Source organism: Ambystoma mexicanum, chromosome 9, assembly GCF_040938575.1.
Source record: "Ambystoma mexicanum isolate Mex_15411 chromosome 9, UKY_AmexF1_1, whole genome shotgun sequence".
Lineage (NCBI taxonomy): Eukaryota > Metazoa > Chordata > Amphibia > Caudata > Ambystomatidae > Ambystoma > Ambystoma mexicanum.
Genome location: NC_090931.1, coordinates 651066082 through 651087837, shown reverse-complemented (window position 1 = coordinate 651087837; position 21756 = coordinate 651066082). Strand labels below are relative to the sequence as shown.

At 50.1% G+C, this 21756-nt stretch overlaps 1 protein-coding gene and 1 long non-coding RNA gene across 21 annotated transcripts in view; one reads left to right on the top strand and one right to left on the bottom strand.

The window, feature by feature from the left end:
* Nucleotides 1-8243, top strand: part of LOC138488440 (apoptosis-inducing factor 3-like) — a 1275087-nt gene extending 1266844 nt beyond the window's left edge. For all 19 annotated transcript variants that reach the window (XM_069615395.1, XM_069615389.1, XM_069615394.1 and 16 more), the window contains one exon: nucleotides 6531-8243. In XM_069615395.1, the coding sequence (XP_069471496.1) occupies nucleotides 6531-6564 (34 nt within the window). In that variant the 3' untranslated portion in view covers nucleotides 6565-8243. The remainder of the gene's footprint in view (nucleotides 1-6530) is intronic.
* The window catches only part of LOC138488444 (uncharacterized), a 259534-nt gene that overhangs the window by 91548 nt on the left and 146230 nt on the right, over nucleotides 1-21756 (bottom strand). The gene's annotated exons all lie outside the window — the stretch shown is intronic.

Sequence of the window (21756 nt, the reverse complement as noted above, 5' to 3'; positions counted from 1 at the left end):
ATGGCAGATTGTGTCAGCCGGTCCATGGCGGCGAGCACCGTAATACGCAGGTTTGCGTGGTTGTAGAAGTCTGGGTTCGCTCCTGATGCGCAGTCCCGGCTCCTCAACATGCCCTTTGACGGTGAACATCTTTTTAGCAGCAAGGCTGACGAGAGCCTTGAGAGGTTGCAGACCTCCAAAGCTGCAGCAAAGTCATTGGGCGCTGCAGTTCGACAACCTCCATCTTTTTGTCCTAGGGGACAGCAATGGAGGGGAGGTTCCTTTCGCTATTACTCGTCCTTCAGTAAAGCGAGAGGAGCTAGCAGTCAAAGAGGCCACCGTAAGAGTGCCAGAGGTGGAAACAAGGGTACTCGAGGTGCCAAGGCCGCTCGGGCAGTTGCCTCTTTGCCCTCAGGGAATGCCGCAGCCGCTACCACTCAGTCATGAGGCCAGGTCCCATGGTTCGCCGGTTGGGGGAAGGCTGGCGCAGCATCTTGTAGAGTGGCGAGCCATTACTTCAGATGTGTGGGTTCTGGCGATCATAACCCACGGCTACTGTCTTCCCTTTCGGCAGAGGCCTCACGAGAATCCACCTGGGAATCTCTCTTTGAAGAGTCCACATCCGCTCCTTGTGCAGGAAATTCAAGCCCTGCTGGAGAAAGGCGCCATAGAACTGGTGCCTGTAGCGGAGAGGAACAAGGGATGGTATTCCCCTTTATTTTTTGATTTCGAAGAAAGACGGGGGATTGAGACCCATCATGGACTTGCGCGGTTTGAACAAACTCCTCAGGAAGGACAAGTTCAAGATGGTTACTCTCTCTCAAGTCCTCCAGGCCCTTCAACTTCAGGACTGGTTGGTGTCTCTCGACCTCAAGGACGCTTACTTCCATGTGCCGATCCATCCCAAGCACAAGAAGTACCTGAGGTTCGCGGTTGGCGACTCCCACTTTCAGTTTCGGGTCCTGCCGTTCGGATTGACCTCCGCCCCAAGGGTTTTCACCAAGCTCATGGTGGTGGTGGCAGCGCATCTCAGGCAAGGGAGGATTCACGTCTACCCCTACCTGGACGATTGGTTGATCAGGGGGAGCTCTCCCGAGCAAGTCCTGGATGATCTGTCCGTCACCTGCCACTCCCTTCACAAGCTGGGCTTCTCCCTCAATTTAAAGAAGTCCCATTGGACACCAACACAGCGGCTCCAGTCCATCGGAGCAGTGATCGACACATCCCTGGGGCAGTGTTTTCCTCCCCAGGTGAGGGCTCTTCACATTCAGCAGATGGTGCACAAGTTTCAACTTGCCCAGAATCTCCCAGCGTCCGAGTTCTTGAGACTGCTCGGCCTCATGGCATCCTGCATTCTTCTGGTGCCAGAGGCTCGTCTGCGGATGAGATCTTTGCAGTGGGCACTCAAACTCCAGTGGTCTCAGTCCTCCGGCAGGCTGTCGGACCCTGTTCAGGTGTAGTCCTCGGTCACCCAGGACCTTCTGTGGTGGGCCGTCAAAGGCAATCTGATGAAGGGGGCCCCATTTTGGCTGCCCTGGCCGGAGGTGACGATTTTGACGGACGCATCCCTCACGGGATGGGGAGCTCATGCCAATTAGTTGACAGCGGTCGTTGGTCTCCGTCAGAGTCCAGACTCCATATCAATCTGTTGGAGCTGAGGGCCGTCAGGCTTGCCCTGAAGGCTTTTCTGCCGACTGTGCGAGGAAAGATTGTCCTGATTCTAACGGACAACTCGGTGGCCATGTACTACCTCAACAAAAAGGGGGGGGGCAGGGTCACTTCCTCTGTGCAGGGAGGCGATGCAGCTCGAGTTCTGGGCCATCCAGCAGGAAGTTTCGATCTTGGCCGTTCATCTGGCCGGAGACGACAACGAGACGGCGGACGATCTGAGCAGGCAGAGCACGATCTTTCACGAGTGGGAGCTGGCTCAGGAGATTCTCCTGGAGATCTTCGCCCTTTAGGGGACCCCTCAGGTGGATCTTTTCGCCTCCAGTGTCAACCGAAAGTGCGAAAGGTTCTGCTCTCGGGAATTTCCTCCAAAAGGAACCTTGGGAGACGCGTTCGTGGTGGAGTGGTCATTCCCACTGCTGTACGCGTTTCCTCCAGTCCCCGTCATCCCGCAAGTACTGCGGAGGTTACGGAGGTTCGGTTCCCGGATAATCCTCATTGCTCCGGCGTGGGCCCGGAGGACGTGGTATCCGGACCTTCTCGACTTGTCCATCTGCTCTCCACGTCGTCTTCCCTACTGAGACGATCTGCTCTCACTGGAAGGAGGTCAGGTTCTCCATCCAGAGGTCAGATCCCTCAACCTTCACGCTTGGCTTCTGAAAGGTTGAGGTATAAGTATTGGGACCTCCCTGAAGACGTGATGGAGGTGTTGCTCTCGGCCAGGCGGCCGGCAACAAAGTCTCTGTACAGTTGCCGTTGGAGAAAGTTCTGCGACTGGTGCAAAGTTAAGAATGTGGATCCTTTTGAATGTGACATTCCCATGGTTCTGTCTTTTTTGCTTTCCTTGGCCCACAGTGGCTTGCAAGTGGGGACCATTAAAGGTTACCTGGCGGCGCTGCCCATATTTAAGCGCTCGTCTGAAGAATGTTCCTATTGTAAGATTCCTTTAATTTCTCAGTTTTTGAAAGGGCTCACTAATGTGTTCCCTCCGTCACCTTTTCTGGTGCCCGGTTGGGATTTGAACCTTCTTCTTAAGTTTCTTATGGGTGCTCCGTTTGAGCCTTTGCATTCTTGCCCTTTGAGACTGTTAACTCTGAAAACTGTGTTTTTGGTTGCGGTTACTTCCGCTCGCAGAGTGAGTGAGTTACAGGCACTTTCAGTTAAGCCACCCTTCACTTTGTTTCATAAGGACAGGGTTGTCCTTAGAGTTCGTCCTTCTTTTCTTCCGAAGGTGGTTTCGGAATTTCATTTGAGCCAGAAGGTTGTTCTTCCGGCGTTCTATCCTCCTCCAGATCCTGGTAAGGAAGAGGAGGCGCTCCATAGGCTTGATCCTAGGAGAGCGTTGAGCTTTTATATTTCCGCATGTCCCGGGTCAGAGTGAACGATCAACTTTTCATTGCTTACGCTGGAAAGTGTTTGGGGCAAGATGTGACGAAATAGACTTTGTCTCGCTGGATTATTTTAGCTATCTCCGAGTGTTACCGCTTGGCGGGTAAGGACCCTCCGGCTGGCTTGCGGGGCCATTCTACCAGGGGAGTGGCTGCGTCTACTGCCCTGCAGAGGGGTGTCCTATTCGTCACATCTGTGATGCAGCCACCTGGGCTTCAGTACATACTTTTGTACGGCACTACTCCCTCGATTCCATCCGAGGGCAGGATCTGGCTTTTGGCAAGGCAGTCCTTTATTCCGCAATTTGATTGGCCATGCTAAATTTGTGTTCTAAATTCTTTTCCCACCTCCTTGCTTGGTACTGCTTTGGGAGTCTGTCATAGATATGGAATACGTCAGAGGACCCAATCCCCTCGAAGAACAAGTTACTTTCTTACCTGGTAACGTTCTTTCGATAGGATGGTCCGACGACGTATTCCATATCGCTCCCTCCCTACCTTCCCCGCTGCAAAATTTATTTTGCGATTGCAGCTTGCGTTCCGCAAGGCCTTGTGTGTCTGACTGGCAGAAAACTGGTGGCACACGTTCTGGGGAAAAAAACTACAACTGAGGCTATGGGCGTCGTGCGTCCTACTTATCACATAGGGTGACATCGGCTGTCGGAGGAGGTCCTCAGGGACGGCGCATCGACGTCATCGACGCAGGACACAGGCGCCGAAGATTTTCCGAAGCAGCACAGCTGTGGACATTACCTGTCATATATATGGAATACGTCGTCGGACCATCCCATCTAAAGAACGTTACCAGGTAAGAAAGTTTCTTGTTCTTCTCTAAATTGCTAAGTGTTTTGAATGCTTTCCGACCATTTACTTTCTGGCATAAAACTATGGTCCGAAGTCCATTCAGATGCCAGCCTTTTCCATCAGAGCCTATCCACTGTTCTGTTTGATTGACGCTTACCCAGCTGTAATAAACAGTGTTTCTTCTTGCCCAGTGCGTGCTCCACGTTTCGAGTTCGTGTTTTTTATGATCTAATTTGTGGACCCCTGGTTTGACGATGATGGGCATTCCAAGAGATACTACTACCAGACATATTGAGTTAAGATCTAGACAGATTATAAGGTATACCCGCAAAAAAAGTTTTAAAAGTCTAGTTTTTACAGGATTTTGGTACACTTTTTCAATAAATAGATAGGTGGTGGGGTAAGGATTCTATATCCTATTAAGGTAGGGGGATGTGGTGGGGGGCTTTGGGGACTCTACCCACGCAATACATTTTCTCTCGGAATTCGACTTTAAAAATCTCATTATTTACAGCCTTGTTATTTTAATTTTCACGATTTTCACATAGCTTTACCAGAGCTCTGCCACTTTTCTAAAATCTCCTCAATAGCATCTGGCACCCTTTCCTGACGGATACCAAGAGATGTTTATCAAAAGTGACAGAGATATTTTTATCCCACCTCAGTTCGATTATATTACACTCACACCCAATCCAGTACGTACCCCTACAATCAAACCTGCTGAGGGGCGATCAACCCCTCGTTTTATGGCGGTATTAAGAAATAGACCATAACCATCTAACAGAGGTTGCTTAGACAACCAAGTTTCCTGCAGGGCAAATATTTCTGCTGTTTGCAAGTTTACATTTCCTTTTTGTAAAAAGTGGGCGAAGCCTCTAGTATTCCAGGAGAACAATTTAACTAGGTTTGATGTATGCAATCCCAGTTCATAGTCGACTCACCCATTGAGCACTCACTCATATGGCACGGGCTGCTGATTGCATGGGGGGCCCTGGGAGGTGTCACACCTTTCAGTCTATGTGGTTGGTTGTGTTTTGTGTGTTCCAAATCAAACATGTTTCTTCACTGCTTAGCATCGTAAATAGAAGAGGAAGAGTTTCTCCCTAAAAGTCTTATCTTTCTGGTATTCAAATCAAAGGTAAACTTTCCGGTATGGCTGTTCCCTCTGGGTATTATCCGATAGGGAAAGGGATGTCAGTAGATAGGTTTGCCTGGGATATTAATTTTGGTATTATGATGATTGGGGGGATCGTATTCTTTCAACCCCTTCCGTTTGTTGGACAGGTGGGGGGGGGCTGATAATACAGAACATTATTGCACATCAGAATGGTTTCATTAATCTACCTCTCAGTTATTTTATAAACCCCACCCATAGCAGCAATGCTCAAATACATTGGTCTACATGTGGCTAGGGAATGGGTTTTGTTTCCCATGTGAGCACCGTGCATTTGGTGGCACCTGATCTGCTTCTCACTCCGGATAGAGACAGCAGCTATTGAAAAAAGGTAGATTGGAGTTAAGTGGCATCTGAACCTCTTCTGGATATGCACAGGATATGAGATATGGACAGGGCTCCTTTGTAGGCGCTGTGTGATTGGGAGGAGTTGGAAAAGAGAAGCAATACATGGTGTGTTTGTCATGGAATGTGAGTCTTTAATAATGAATGGGATAAAGGTGAGTAGGACGAGGTGTAATAGAGATTACCATACACAACAAGGGCGTTTTGGGAATTATATCTACATGGGTGAGCAATTGGTGTTTCTACAAAAGTGTGTTGACTGCCTTACAGGAGAATCCAAAGCCTGTTCTCTCTCAACCCCTTTGAGGGTCAGTCCTGCTAAAAAAAAAAAAAAAAAAGTCTGGTAAGGATGGGGAAGTGTAGTTTCCATGTAGAGCCCACTTTCAAATGTACAGTACAGAGTGCTTAGGGTAAAGTCAGTCACATCAAGACTATGTTACTGAATGTATAGTAGGGTTGAGCAGTGTTGTTCACATGTTGGGGTTATGTTAGAAGGCTGATGGGGATGGAGCATAGTCATCTTTAGGCATTCCTCTGAGGATTAGCAGAGTTGAAAGTGGTCAATTACATTTCAGGGTTACATGTAAGCCTGTTAGGGGTGAGGTGATGTCATCCACATGTTGGACAGCTATGGACTACTGACACCACCCTTACCTTACCAGCCTTTGGTAGGGATGCGTCTGTCAAGAAACCTTGCGATTTTACTCTCAGCGAAGGGACTGCGCCATTGTCAGGCTACGTGGTGTTGGTACATGCCACACACAGCAACATCTTTATTAAAGTTTCCAGCATTGTTTTGTGGCCCAAACATGTGAGGATGCAGTCCTTCCATATCCTCTTTGCAGCATTTCATTGATGCTCTGTGGGAGATTTATGTGGTGCAGGAAAATGTGTGATCATGTAGTATGTGCCTATTAGGAGAAATAATTATGAAACCATCTACCTTTTTTTTTTTTTTACAGACCTCACAATCACATTTCTCATACAATACTAACAAACATCACAATGACACTGACACAGACTCTGCAGCTGCTCAATCATCACCCTTTTTAGGAAATATAGGTTTGTGTTCTGTCGCTATTTATTTAGAGGAAATCCTGAGTCCACAGGGGATCTGGTTTCTCTGAACAAGCAAAGGATTGACAGTACACATTCTTCTGTTTGTTTTGCAGGTCCGATGACTTGAGCTGGCTGAAGCGCATTTGAGAAGAAGTAGGAAGGACCATGCCAGCACATTATCCTCATGGTGCAACTGCCAGCATTAGCTAATTTTCTGCCTCTTGACGGAGCTCTCAGCCTTCCTTTTACCTTTACAGTTCTCCACCTTGGGTCCCAGGGTGCTAATATTTGCATTAACTCTTACACCTCGATCTATGGTGTAAGATCAGTTGTTTGTACCTCTGTCCACTGCTCTGTTTCCGGTGCTGCCTTCATCCTCCTGACCTTTACAGCTCTTTTACCCACTTCCTCCATCACCTTTTTACCACTACCAGGACAGTGATCCTGAACCACATAACAGGGCTATTGTGTGCTCCACCATCCTTCTGTAAAGCCTTTCCATCTGTTCTTTCCTCAGGATCCTTCATCTGCCCTTTCTTTCTCAACCCTTCTATTTTCACACCCTACATTTTAACCTTTGTATGTCCGTTCCTACTAAGTCCCATTGACTGCCCTTTTCTAATTTCCGAACCATGCCCTCAATCCTCCTTGCGCCAACTATTATATGGTAAAACCTTGAGGTGTCCATTCTTTACCTTTGCACTGTCTCCATCGCTCACCCTCTTGAGCTCTGCACTCATTGTCTCATACTACTGCCTTCATCTCCAACAGCACCATCCCACCATCACCACACTCATCCTTCCGCTTTCCATCAAGCCATCTTCTACCCTTACCTTCAGGGTCTCCCACTATCACGATCCCGCCCTCTGTCTGCATTCTGTCCTCCTGGCTTGTCTATATTTTCAAGCCTGTCAACAAATGACAGTGATAACATTTATCAGAGACATCCGGATCCTATTTGTGTTGTAGTCGGATAAGCGGGAGGATACCAATCAACAATTGCTTTCTCTATTCTTCGGTGACCATTCTCTAACATCTTCATTCTCCCTCCCTTCACCACATAACACTGCTCTCAAAGCTTTGCTCTCCATCTTCCTGCCTACATTCCTGCCAGTCTTCATCCTTCTGTTCCCACTCTTATTGTCTCCATAATCCCACCCTCATTATTGCTGTGTTCTGCCTCGTCTGTATCCCTATTCATGTAATTAACCCAGTCAACCCTGCACCTCTTCCTCCACATATACTGTCTCCTTCATTACATCTTCACCCTCTTTGTTCCTTACTTCATTCTTTCTTACTGCCTGCATCATCCATTGTGATCACCGCCATCTTCCTGCCATCAACTCATGATTTCTTATTATTTTGCTCCACTGCTTATAAACATGATCTAGCTCTTAAAATCGCCATCCTCGTGGACTCACCTTCATCCCAATATTTCTGCCTTTAAATATTGTTTCTATCCTACTGCCTTCAGTCCTGGGGGTTTCCTGTCTTGTCATCCTTCCTTGTAGTCTTCAGCCCCGTGCTCTAAGCTCTGTCAGTCTCCTGTGCTACTTCCTTGCACTCTTCAGCTTCCTCTCTGGCAGTATTCAGTGTCCTACCCCTTTCAGTTGCTTCCCATGAACTCTGGCTGCTTCCTGTGTTCAACCTTTCTTGTTTCCAGTTTGACCGAGCTAAACTTTAGCTGGGGGTTTTGCTGACTTTTTCTGGCATTAGCTCTGTTAGGATCCACACCCTCCCACATCCTATCCCCCATTATACCCTCATTTGATGAGCAATCTCTCAACCTTCAGAGACCCTGAATAAATGATGTAGACATAACAAAATGGAACTCGTGTTTTATTTCAATTGCTTGGTGCTAGCGCTTTCTTTCGAGAGCACATTTGTGGACGGTGAAGGTGGTCACAGAAGGGTTTCGGAAACCCTTGTAGGGTTATATTGGGGGCTTCTTCATTTCATTGTTTGTTTATTCCTTCTAGTGGTGTTTTTTCCAGTGCGTTAAAAAGTTTTCCCATTTTCTCCTTCAAAAAAATCGGACACAAAATGTGCTTTTATTGCTGCATGTTTGACATATTATAGCAATCGAGTGATAGGATATAAAAAGTAATTTGAAACAGAAATACTTTCCGGCCCAAATAAATATTTCTTATGTCATAAGTATAACATTTTATCTGGCCCTGGCCTCACAATCATAATTGGCTCACGTTCTATTCATTACCTTTCGAGAGCCCAGGTATTGCCCTCAGTGGAAGGGAACTAAACAGGAGGGCTTTGCCGCCTGTGTTTTCCCAGTAGGGCTAGAACATGCTCAGGCATACCATGACACTGTGGCAGACACACAAGTATGACCAAGACAGAGCCAATGAAAATGCTGTGTGCCCTTTAGCTCTTTGCACAGAAGCACAAGCCGAATGTGTGGTCAAGTAAAATAAATAAAACTTTTATTGGAAGCCAACAGTTGTTTCAAAGGATGAGCCATCACTTCCCCCACCAAAAAGCACCCAAATGTTCCTTTGTCTGGCCAGCAGAGATAACACCTGGGACATCATTTAAGGGTTGCCATGGGTAGCCCTCTGCTACCCCTAGACCTGCCCTTGCAACCCCTGTGCCACTTGACCAAAGAAAATAATAAAAATGGGCCTTTTCTAGGAGTGATATCATGGAGCTGCTGCTGTTTACATTTTTTTAAAAATGTAAAAAAAAATGCATTTACTGTGACCTGCAACACATCATTCATTGCCTCTCTCCCAACTAACAACAAAATCAGCAGGTTACTTACCAGATAAGAAAAAGAGAAAGGTGATGGCTGGAAGGTTTCAAATCATTCATAACCACTATCCCAGCTCTGGGAAATCCTCCAGACCATCGTTGTTCTACTAGGACTTGTGTTGGTCAGTTGCTGTTTCCAGTATGTGGCCAAACACTTGGCAGGCACTGGAAGCCTGTGCTTTTGGGTTTAGGCCTCTTCGAGATGCTCTGTCTGTTTACAGTTAAGCCTGAGTGATGGGCAATAGTCCAGGTTGTTGTGTTGGACGTCTGCTTACATTCACAGTAATTTGGTAATATGGGCCTATACACACTGATATTAATGCTACATATGGTGATCCATTTTTGTACGAAATGTAAATCCTATTACAGAGATATCGTAACCATATTTCTCTTATTATACTGAGGAACAATGCTATGTGATGTCACTTCCTGTTTTGTCAAGGGGTGAAAGGTCATGTGCCATCACTTCCCTTGATGTCTTTTGGGGTTGGGGTCAAATGACATCACTTCCTGTGATGTCATCAGAGGTCAATGCTTGTGTGATGTGACTTCTGCTACCCCTGGCATTTTGGTGAAATGGCATCCCTGGATAACACGTCTTAATTAATGGGGGAAACAGCAGAGTGAGGGAGGGGTGTGGGGGTGGAGTCCCTTCCCTATGAAGACCCTGCGTCGTGGACTACAAAAAAGCAGCCATTTCCATATTCAAATCAGTGAACTCCAAGAGCAACAGGAGACTACAAACCCACATATGGTGAGTCTGGAGTAGAGAGTGTGATAGTATAAAGGGAAACCAACATCATAATCCCCTCTCCCGAAGGAGTGAATGATGTCATGTTGCATGTACTCATTCACTCCTTTGGGAGGGGGATTGGTGTTGGTTTACTTTTAGACTAGCTGGATAGGTAATGTTATATTATGTTGAGGTCCCATAATGTTTTGCTTTAAATGTCTAATTTTCAAGCGCCGCTTAGACTGCCCTAAAACAGCGGTGTCTCTCTCTCTCTCTCTCTCTCTCTCTCTCTCTCTCTCTCTCTCTCCTCTCTCCTCTCTCCTCTCTCCTCTCTCCTCTCTCCTCTCTCCTCTCTCCTCCCCCCCCTAGGAAGGAATTCCAATTTGTTCACTAATTCTTACACCCCTGTTTTAACCTAACTTTTGCATAATGCCCTCTATTAACAGGACACAGTAACTGCGGCCCAGGGTGAGAAGGCTAGTTGAAGGCACCGACCTCTAAACATGTGTCCCAATAACTATACACCCAGTTAGGGAATGAGACCAAGAAATAGTTTTGCAAAGATAACACAGCTTTATATAATATAAATGCCAGCAAAGAACTCTGCTGCCCGCGGGCGCTCTGCCAAAAATTACACGGGCAGCACATTCAAAAGGCCAAACGCATCATTAGTGACGACATTGCATAGGGATGAAAATTACGTTGCTGGTGGGTGTGGACGTATAGTACAGCCTGGTGCTAATTGGCAGCTGTTTTCCAGTCGGACCTGGTGCACGTGAGTCAGCTGGGCTCATCCTCGCAGTGAAGGTCAGAGTACATATTAGAAACATTCTATCTACGCTAAACTAAACAACGGGAACCAATTACTCATGAGTCATAGCAGGCACCTGAACATCACGTGAAAGGGGTGCCCGGAGAAGAATGAATAATGAGGGCTTCTTTGATACCGCAGTTCCCAAAACCAAGTTTCTCCCCCGGGGGTATGATCTACAGTCTACCTTCCCTGGTGCCTCATGATACGAACAGACACATGTTGCTATTGGAAATATATACTTCTGTACAGGCTTTAGATCTGTGGTGGCTAATCTGAAATGGTCAAGACCAGGGGGTCAGATGTTTATCGGCATGAAAAGAGTTGAGGGGTCATGGCGAAGGAGTATGGTGGGCTCTGGCCTGGCGGGCTGCAGGTCAGGGGTGCGATGGCAGTTTGGTGGAGATGGATGGATACAGTATTGGGCCTGGTACTGTCTCATGCTCTTCGCAGAGTGCATTATTGAGAACGATACTGAGTGTTTGCAACATTTGAGTGGACAGGGAACGAATGGACTTCCGTGGGAACAAGGCTCGTGCTGAGCTGGTATGGCATGCTGATGGCTTGGCCCCTCTCTGTGGGACTACACATGCGAGTGCTGCAGCCTCCCAGGGTGGCGGTTTTTGGGCCTAATTAAAAAAAATGGCGTCAGGGCCTCATACAAAATTGAGTCTTGGAGCTGAGGCACAGCTGGCGTTATTCATCTAAATCTCTGTTATAGTGCTCTTACACGTACCCTGGAGATGAGGGCTTCTCCCCATTGGCTTCAATGGGGTTTATTCATTTTGGCTGCGACTAGGGAGGGCGGGATAGGATCGTTTCCTTCCCAACATTCCCCCTTTTCGTTACTCCTACAGTAACGAATGTCTGCCCCCAGTATTTCTTCATTCGTTAGCCCTTCTTTCTGCTTCCTCTCATGCAGGGCTGCCTTTTATAGGTATCCATGCTCGCCACACACTTCTCAAACTCTCCCCACGTTGTGCATATTGTTCAGGGGTACATGTCAAATATATACATCTCCCATCACCCTCCAAATCTACTCATACTACCTTATAGCTCTCGGGTCTGGTGGGGGCGCAATAGTTGTGTGGTATAAAGTGTCCACCTCATCCCCAGTGTGGTATATAGCGACCATGCAATATTTGGGACCATCACTGTCCCCTGTTTGTATTTGTGCATCTCCAGCATGGGGTCTGGCATGGATTCACATGCTCATGAATATTCCCCGTTGGCAGGCTGGGAATCCTCGGTACAGAAAAAATCAGTATCAGTTTCGTTTCTGATCTGTCTTTCCTAGTAGTAACCAATCACTGATCTCTGGGTCATACTGCGCACAGCCAATGACTGCCCTCTCCCTAAGCCCCGCCTCCAGCAGCCATCCTCAGATTTTTACCGCACGTTCAAGTGTTGAGAGTCCTCGTGCTATAGCTCTCGAGCTTTTGCTGCGTTTTCGCGCTTTTTCAAAGAGAATTTCTCATTTTTCGGTTAAATTGAGCCTCAAGCTCCACCGTCTTTACATCCGATCAACGGGGACCCGTTTCAGAAGTTTCTACGACCCTCAAGGGTGACGATTTCGTCGAATGACGCTTTTGGAGGATTCCAGAAGTTTCTGAGGCCTACCCCGCACATGGCCCAGGAGAAAGGGAGCTCGACGCCCGGGAAGCTGTTCAGGGCCTGCCCTGGATGCCAGCTGCAGAACGTGTTCAAGGAAGACGAGCATTTCTTATGCCTCTACTGTCTTCATGAGGACAAAACGCACGTGGAGGAGGACTGTGCGTTTTGCGGGAACACGTCGGAGCGGACCATGAGGGACCGCCATCTTCGTCTCGCCAACTGGCTGGAGGGAGGGAAAGAGCGCGTCAGGTGAGAAGAAAAAGAAGAAATCCGAGCGGTCTTCTAAGTCCTGTGAGGGCGCCCCGGCGACAGGTGCCCAACAGAAGGCTAAGCACCGCGGGCACGGGGAGCGCCGAACGGTCGGGCTCCTCGGCTGCCAGGCAGGGCGCATCCTCCCCGGCGCCATCGACCACGAGCCAATGCTCTGGCTCAGGTAAGAGGAAATCCGAGAACCAGGCCAAGCTTCTGGAGAGGCCCTGGTCGATCTCGAAGATTTCGGCTGATGGGGAGCGAGGCGGGGAGCCCTCCCCCCAAGGGCAAGGCCACAAGCACGCAGTCGGTGACTAAGACCTTGATTCACCCAGCCAAGGCCTCTATCGAGAAGGTCGCGGCAACCTCGGGACCCAGAGTCTCCCTGCCACCTTGGAGGGAGGCATCTTTCAAGCCCATCGAAAGAACCCCCACGAAGCCCCCGGCGGAGAAAGAAGGGGGGCCAGTGGCCGTCGTGGATTCAGACACAGCCTCCGAGGAGGAACTTGTCGTAGTCCCTGAGAGCCACGATGCGGGCATGGAGGAGGACCAGCCCGTTGAGAGGCATCCCGACGAGGGGGACAACGAAAGCGACGGCGGCGCCGACGGGACCCCAGACCAACCGTCACGCCCGTCGCAGCCAGTGCCGCAGGACACCTCGGCGGCCATTTTGATGGCAATTCAATCCTTATGCTCTGAAATAAGGTCTAGATTGCCTTTACCCCCGACGGAGGAGCTGGAGCCAGGCCCGACGGAGGAGCCAGGGGCAGGCCCGTCGGGTAGTCCACCACCCAAGAGGAGAAGAACACATCCTTCTACACCCTTCCAGCCCTCAAGGCCTGCTCAACCCTCCTCCCTGTCCACGGTCCGCGGAGATGACACGGGCACGGCCACGACGAGCACGGATGATGAGGGCGGCAACGATGGGGTGGACCTCCCGTCCCCCCCCTCCCCGGGCTTACCCACCCGATGTGATTGGATCCTTCCATGCGATGATCTCCAGGGCATCCAAGCTTTTCCAGCTCTGCCCCGAAGAAAAGAAGGAGGGGTTCCTGTATCAACGTCGAGAGACCAAGAGGAAGACGGTTCTCGCGGTACCTCTACTGGATGACATCTGGGACGAGGGGCTCTCCCTCCTCAAGAACCCGTCCACGACGCCGGCAAAAAGGGACCGATACGAAAAGAAGTACCGGGTCCCCGGCGCGGCCCCTCTATGCCTTAGAGCACAGCCGACCCCGGATTCAGTCGTCTCGGCGGCGGCCAGGAAGAAGGCGGGGGGGCATCGTCATCGATTTCACCGCCGGACGGCGAGGGAAAGAAGCTCAACGCGATGGGACGACGAGTCATCACGTTGGCGGCAACGACGATTAAGGTGGCCAACGCCCTGGCTATCGTTGTCCGCTACGACAGGGAACTTTGTATAAAATCGCTCCCTTGTTAGACTTCCTGCCGGATGACGAGAGGGCAGAAGCCCCGGAAATCTTGCAAGAAGGCGAGGTGGCGTCGGACCACGCCATAACGGTGGCGACGGACCACGCCATAACAGTGGCGAAGGACATCGCTGACACCGATTTCCGCCAGTTGGGCAACGGTGTTTGCCTCAGACGGCGCGGATGGCTTAGGGCGACGGATTTCCGCCAGGATGTACAAGCCAAAGTGTTGGACATGCCCTTCGACGGGAACAACCTGTTTGGGAAGACAGTCGATGAGTCCCTACAAGCCATCAAAATGGACACAGAGACAGCCCGGGCCCTGGGAGTTCTCCAGCAACGATGGCCGTCCTTTTGGAACACCGGAGGCAAGCAAGGGGCCTTCAAAGATTCCGGCAGCGGCTCCTCTACCTACCGTCAAGCGGCCTGTTCCTTGTCGCTGGAGGCTTATAGAGGACGGGGCAAGTCTGGAGGTTCCCGCCGTCGTCGCCAGGGAGGGCAAGGCGGCCTCGAAACAGGACTGAACCGACCCTGGCGTCGGGCCCCCACCGAAGCACCCCGGTGGGAGGCCGGCTGGCGAAGTTCGTCAGCGTGTGGGAGTCCATCTCCACCGACCGTTGGGTGCTGGAAACCCTGGCCCAGGGGCACGCCCTCGAGTTTCTAAAGAAGTTCCCTCGCGTGCCAACCGTTGCCAGGAAGGAAAACCACGTACCCCAGCTGCTGCTGGAGGTAAGGCCGATGCTCAAGAAAGGTGCCATCGAGCTCATCCCAAAAAGACTTCGGGGCTCCGGGGTCTACTCAAGATACTTTCTCGTAAAGAAGAAGACAGGAGGTTGGCGTCCCATCCTGGAACTGCGGCGGCTAAACAAATACATCAAGGCTCAGAAGTTCTGGATGGTCACCCTCCAGCACGTGCTGGGACAGCTGGAGGACGACGATTTCCTGTCGTCGTTGGACTTGGAGGATGCCTACTTCCACATCCCCATTCTAAAAGGACACCGGAAGTTCCTCAGGTTCGTGGTCCAAGGACGGCAATACCAGTTCAAGGCCCTCCCGTTCGGATTAAAGTCGGCACCCAGGGTATTCACCAAGTGCCTAGCACCGGTGGCGACGTGGCTACGCCTACAAGGGATCCACGTCTATCCCTACCTGGACGACTGGCTCATCCGAGCAAGGACAAGGGAGCTCGCCGTAGAACACACAGCAAAGACCGTCCAGCTACTCACGGACCTGGGGTTCGCCATCAACTTCCCCAAATCCCACCTGGTCCCTTCGCAGGTCGCCCTGTTTCTGGGAGGCAAGCTCAACACAGTGGCACGGCTGGCCTCGCCGTCCGACGAAAAGACGAAAGCCATCCTGGGCAAGGTGCAACGCCTGCTAGCCACGGACGTAGCCAGGGTAAGATCCATCAAATCCCTTCTCGGGATGATGTCCTCCTGCATCTATCTGGTACGCCTGTGCAGACTTCAAAAGCGTCCACTGCAAGAGTTCCTCGACACACGCTGGATCCAGGCGACTGGCAGCTTCGAGGACAGGATACTGCTCAACGAGACCTTCCGACGAGCGATCCGGTGGTGGGGCACCCGCACTCATCTGACGGCGGGCGCAGACTTTCAGACCCCAGCTCACCATGTAACGGTGACGACGGATGCCTCCCTGGAAGGGTGGGGAGCGCATACCGGAGATCACCACGCAAGAGGCCTTTGGCTCCCGGAGCAAAAACAGCTTCATATCAACATTCTGGAGCTCCGCACAGTGTGTTGGGCCCTCAGGTCCTTTCTTCCGTCCCTCAAGGGCAAGGTGGTGAAGATCTTCACCAACAACACCACCACAATGTTCTACATCAGGAAGCAGGGTGGAACCAGATCCCCAGCCCTGTCCAAGGAAGCCCAGGATCTGTGGCACTGGGCCGTCGACCAGAGGATGTTTCTGGTACCTTTTCATCTGGCAGGGATAAAGAACACCATCGCCGACTCACTCAGCAGGGAGCTGCGCTCATGCCACGAGTGGGAGCTACGCCAGGATCAAGTGGATCGACTCTTCAGGCTGTGGGGCAGACCCCAGGTCGATCTCTTCGCGACGGCGACGAACTCCAAGTGCCAGAGGTTCGCCAGCAGGTTCCCCCAACCGAGCAGCATGGGCGATGCTTTATCGTTCCCCTGGGACAACCTGTGCCTCTATGCTTTCCCGCCGTTGCCACTGCTACCCCGGCTTGTCAACCAGCTCAAGAGGTCCCGGTGCAGGATGATCCTCGTTGCACCGGCGTGGCCGAGACAGATCTAGTTCCCGGACCTGCTGGACTTATCGGCGTCCCCACCAGTCAAACTGCCCGTGGACACAGATCTTCTCTCCAGAGAAGGAGGCGCCATTCTTCATCACGACCCAAAGTCGCTGAACTTGCAGGCCTGGCTCCCGCAGCACTAGAGTTTGGAGGATACGATATACTGGCCGACTGCAGAGAGGTTCTTGCAAAGGCCAGGGCGTCCTCAACTCTCAAGTGTTACGGACACAAATGGAAGAGGTTCTCTGTCTGGTGCCGGGCACAGAAGATTAACCCTCTACGGATTACGGCCCCTCAAGTACTGCCGTACCTACTGTCATTGGCCAAGGCTGGACTAGCTCACGCCTCCATCAAGATACATCTGGCTGCCATCTCCAGATACACCAGGACAACAGGACGGGTGTCCTTGTGGTCTCATCGCCTGGTGAAGGAATTTATGAAGGGACTATTCCGCTCGTTCCCGCCGGTGAAGGCCCCAGCCCCGGCATGGGAGCTCAACGTGGTGCTGACTAGGCTCATGGGGGCCCCTTTTGAGCCTATGCATACGGCACTGTTGAAGTTCCTATCGTGGAAAACAGCTTTTCTTGTGGCCATCACATCCGCACGGCACGTGGGAGAGATTCTGGCCCTATCTTGCAAGCCTCCATACTTGACTTTTCGCGACACGAGGGTGGTGCTCAGGGCGCATCCCTCCTTCATGCCCAAGGTGCCGTCGGACTTCCACCTCAACGAGCCCTTGGTGTTACCAGTTTTCTTCCCGTCGCCTTCGTCGCCGGCCGAGAGGACTTTGCACTTGCTGGATGTAGCTAGAGCGCTGAAGTTCTACGTGGACCGCACAAAGAGTTTTCGGAAGACGTCACAGCTTTTTGTGAACTTTGGACCTGTGAATCAAGGGAAGGCTCTCTCGAAGGCTTCCATTTCCAGATGGCTCTCCGGCTGTATCATGCACTGTCACCGGTTGGCAAACCGACCGCTGCCTGGCCGTCCGAGAGCCCATTCGACCAGAGCGATCGCTGCTACCACGGCGTTCTTGTCTGGTGTGCCCCTGCTGGACATCTGCAGGGCTGCTACGTGGAGGTCGACGCACACCTTCACGAAATTCTACTGCGTCGATCGGGATTCCAGGGAGGAGTCCAGGGTCGGCCAAGCAGTGCTGTGCAACCTGTTCGCCGGAAGGGCCTGGTGAGGAGGTAAGAGTTGCTTAATGTTGAGTTTATGTATTGCTTAATGTTGAGCCTTTTGCCACCTCCCGTGGTTGTGCATGTGTGTACTTGTATGTAATCTTATATTCATGAGCATGTGAATCCATGCCAGACCCCATGCTGGAGAAGGAACAAGTTACTTAACTGTAACTGTTGTTCTCCAACATGGGTCTGGCATGGATACACATGCGAACCCTCCCGCCTACCCCTCTGCGGCTCTACACTTGGTCATACTGCCACTTTACGTGCTACCAAATCTGAGGATGGCTGCCGGAGGCGGGGCTTAGGGAGAGGGCAGTCATTGGCTGTGGGCAGTATGACCCAGAGATCAGTGATTGGTTACTACTAGGAAAGACAGATCAGAAACTAAACTGATACTGATTCTTTCTGTACCGAGGATTCCCAGCCTGACGACGGGGAATATTCATGAGCATGTGAATCCATGCCAGACCCATGCTGGAGAACAACAGTTACAGGTAAGTAACTTGTTTCTTCCTGTGTATCATGAGGCACCTTTTTATCATTTCTATTCCCAATTGTCACCATCATCATTGCACTATTAGATACTGCTTTAGCACAGCATCAGAGACCCAACTGGCAAGATTAACACGATGATAGGGATCAGCATCTTCATAGTTGTTCCAAGCCATGGGGGCACCCAGCCAAATGCCATGTTGACCCAGTCATCTGCCTATATTCCCGCTTCCTTTTTCATTTTGATGCCCAGCTCATGCACAGCTGCTATCACGTGTGATAGTCTCCCATTTTCAGCATCTGAAGAAGGTACGAACGTGCAACATGAACATGAACTCCCGATCTTTTTGCAAACCCTGTCCTCCATAGCTGTGAGGAGGTTGCGCACATAACTATTTTGCATCATCATGAGTCTGAGTGCTCTTAGTTCTACATTGATGACGTTAACCCCTTCTTCTGTGTCATTTGCCAACTGGATCAGCTCCCAACTGACAATTTGGAGCCTCTTGGCATTTGCTCTTGTTTGGACGCTGGGTACAAGGGACGCGAAACATGTCTCTGCTGAATTAAAAAGTTTGTATTCATTTGGTATCTGTGCAAGTAGAACAGCTGATTATTTGGACAGATAGTTTGAGGATCGTTGTCTCCGAAAAACGTGATCATGCTGCTCTTCTAACAGTATTTGAAAGATGGGGGGGGGGGTGGTGCTGTGGGTAGCGTTTCTGTTGGTTTAGGTCCTCTTCGGGTACGACCAACAGTGCTAAATGTAGTGGTGCAAGGGCACAATATCCCCTCCATGATGACGGGGGGTGCAAGTATGCCTTTTCGCCACAGATCTAATAGTAGTCCATCAGTGCGTGTTTTCCTTGTCAAAGATCTGGAATGATTGTTCTGTTGCAGTGTTTGTCATAGCCCAAAGACACTTTTCCCTCCCCATAGAAGCACAGTTCGTAATTTTCCTCTTGCTGTACCTTCACAGGTTTTTCGAGAGCAGTGACTCACGTTAGCTTTGTGATATGCTGTGTCCATATGTGGGCACATTTCTTTTCCACAAAGTCCAATTTTTTGTTGGTAAGGCCACAAAGTCCTTCTGCTTTGCACATAAAAGTTGATTCTTGCCACTTATTTTCCGCCAAACCTGTGCCATCTATAGCCAGAAATGGTTCCTTGAAGCATGTAGGATCTTATAATCTTATTTTGCATTTCCTGTCATCTGGCAAGAGGAGTTTCAACTTAACAGTGCATACATGAAAGGTGTCCTTTATCCTACATACTGCAAGGTGGATGAGACATTGTGACTCTGCTAAGGGTACCACTTGCGGTACTGAAACCCTGCGCGCCCCAGATGCACGCGGTATTAAGGAACACATGTAGAAACTCCCATTGGTCATTCGCCTTCCCATTGCACTCGTGTCTGAGTACCAACTGTTAGATTGCCCAGGATGGTGAAGGTCCTCCACTTTATCTAATCCTAAGCCATGGTAAGCATCCTATTTATACTGGTGTGTCTGCCTTCTTCTACTATTTGTTAGGACTCACCGCCATGACTGTATACTGCTTGGAGGGAGAGCTGACCCAAGGAAGCCTGAGTAGTAGCTGCAGAATTCATCCTACTGTTGTAACCCTCTGCTGTGCGATAAAAAACAGACAGAAGGATCTAGCAGCTGGAAGAGGAGACACACGCCGACGACCCACCGGCTGTAGAAAACAACAACAAAATGCTGTTATCAATTCAATTGGATTGTGATTAGGGATACCCCGCCCTCAAGACAGAAGTCACTAATCTTAAGACGTAGAAGGTAGGCAGGTCGGTTATACACAGTTGGGCGGTAGGTGATGTTATGTCCCCAAAGAGATCCCGGTACAGATATCTGAGGTAACAAAGAGTAACCAATTATCCCGATAGAACTGGAAAGAAAACAGTGTTTAAAGTCAAAAATCGAAAACACTCTTACCAGGATACCAGTAATGTCAAAGGCTGATGTTCCGAGACCACGTAGTTCCAGATGCCTGTCCTGATGGCACGAGGACGCCAGGCAGTATTCTGAGAAATCCCAAAATGTCCAGAACCCAAGGAAATCTACCCCAATGGCACAATGACGCCTAAATGGAAGATGGCACACACAGCAAGCGTCTCTAGTCCTTCTGCGTATGGTTTCCTGAGCGATGGTACGAAAAAGTGAATGTCCACCAAGTGTTGTTCCAGGACAAGAGGTGGAACGTAGTCTGGGAAGAGGGAGTCCTTTCGACGGGCCGAGTCGGCAACGTGCAGGCAGCAAACAAGGAATCAAATGTTAGGCAGAGGCAGTCCTTTGAGCGGGCCGAGTCGGCAACGTGCGGGCAGAAAACAAGGAATGGCACGTTAGGCAGAGGTAGTCCTTAAGCTGTCTGAGTTACACCAAAGACAACCGATCATGAACGAATTACCAGAGGGCTGAGCGAGACAATCCGGGAAACAAAGCAGGAGTCAAGAATTCATAAACATGGCGTGGCCAGCATGCGAGCAGTCAGGACTTGAGTCCGTGGAGCTCCAGCGGCCGCCGAAGAAATCCTGTTTTAAAATCCTTTTCGGTGGGACACATTTTGCTCAAAATACATCTGTGGCAAAGAGGACAAGGTGCGACACGGATATACGGAGCTAGAATTCAGAAAACCGACTTATCGTCGAGGAATCTGCCGTCATCGAAACCCGGGTGCCTGGATTTTTGAAGTACAGGTAGCCACGTGGCAGCCAATGGGGGGAAGAAGGAGTTAGGGAAAAGGGATGGACTAATAAAGGTAAGGAAGGGAAGACAACTCGACATAAACAGCAAAATCACATACAATTCCTGACTTGATACTGTAATACCCTGAAAACCTAACCTGACTCTCCCTTAATAAACTAGTAGGACATAACATATGTTTCACAAAACACATGGAGCCATATACATGACCTTTCGACTGTAAGTGACCATGACTTACAAAGCATGACTTAAAGCTACATCAAACATATAGCAAGCAATGATACTGAGACAACAACATGCCCCAGTTATGGGTTGACACAAACCCCTGTACATAGAACGACGCTTTCACCTTGTGGAGAAAACAATGTGACTGAGGAATGCAGACTTAGCAGACTTTTGGTAATTTCTGGTTAGCAATCATATCCATGCCGTAGTTCAGACCGTAGCATCCAAACATATGGTTCATAGTAGCAAGTAGCACAAAATATACTATTAAGAGGGCACACTTCAAGAAAACACACTTAACTAATGGTCCGGACGTTTCCTCATAACGCCCGGACAACAACGAGTTGAAGCGTTGCTCAATACATGTCACCGCCGCGGACCAGGAGGACACAGAACACACATAATCACTTAACTGAGTGTCCGCGCGCCTCCTGCGGCTGCCCCGGACTTGACGGAAGAGAGAGGATCACACATTATCCAGCGTGCACCGCCGCGTCTCAGGAGATGCGAATGCCGCCACACATGGTCATCGATAGTCCTTCAGCTGCCTCGAATTGCCCGCCTCTTGCTTTGCTGCTGCTGCCGCCGCCGCCCGTGTTCTCCAACATCAATCATCAGCACCTGAGCGCGGGCGGCCGTTAAGAGCACATTCTCCTAATGCAAAGTGCCTGCAGCTGGTTACCGGCGCGCTTCAGAAAACTACACCCATTCCCCATGCCTGCTGGGAATTGTAGTGTTTTCCCCTATCTAGGCAATACACGTCTTCTCCTTCACCACAACCCCTGATTCCTGACACTCTCGCACTGTTGGTGTGCCAGCATCGTGGCG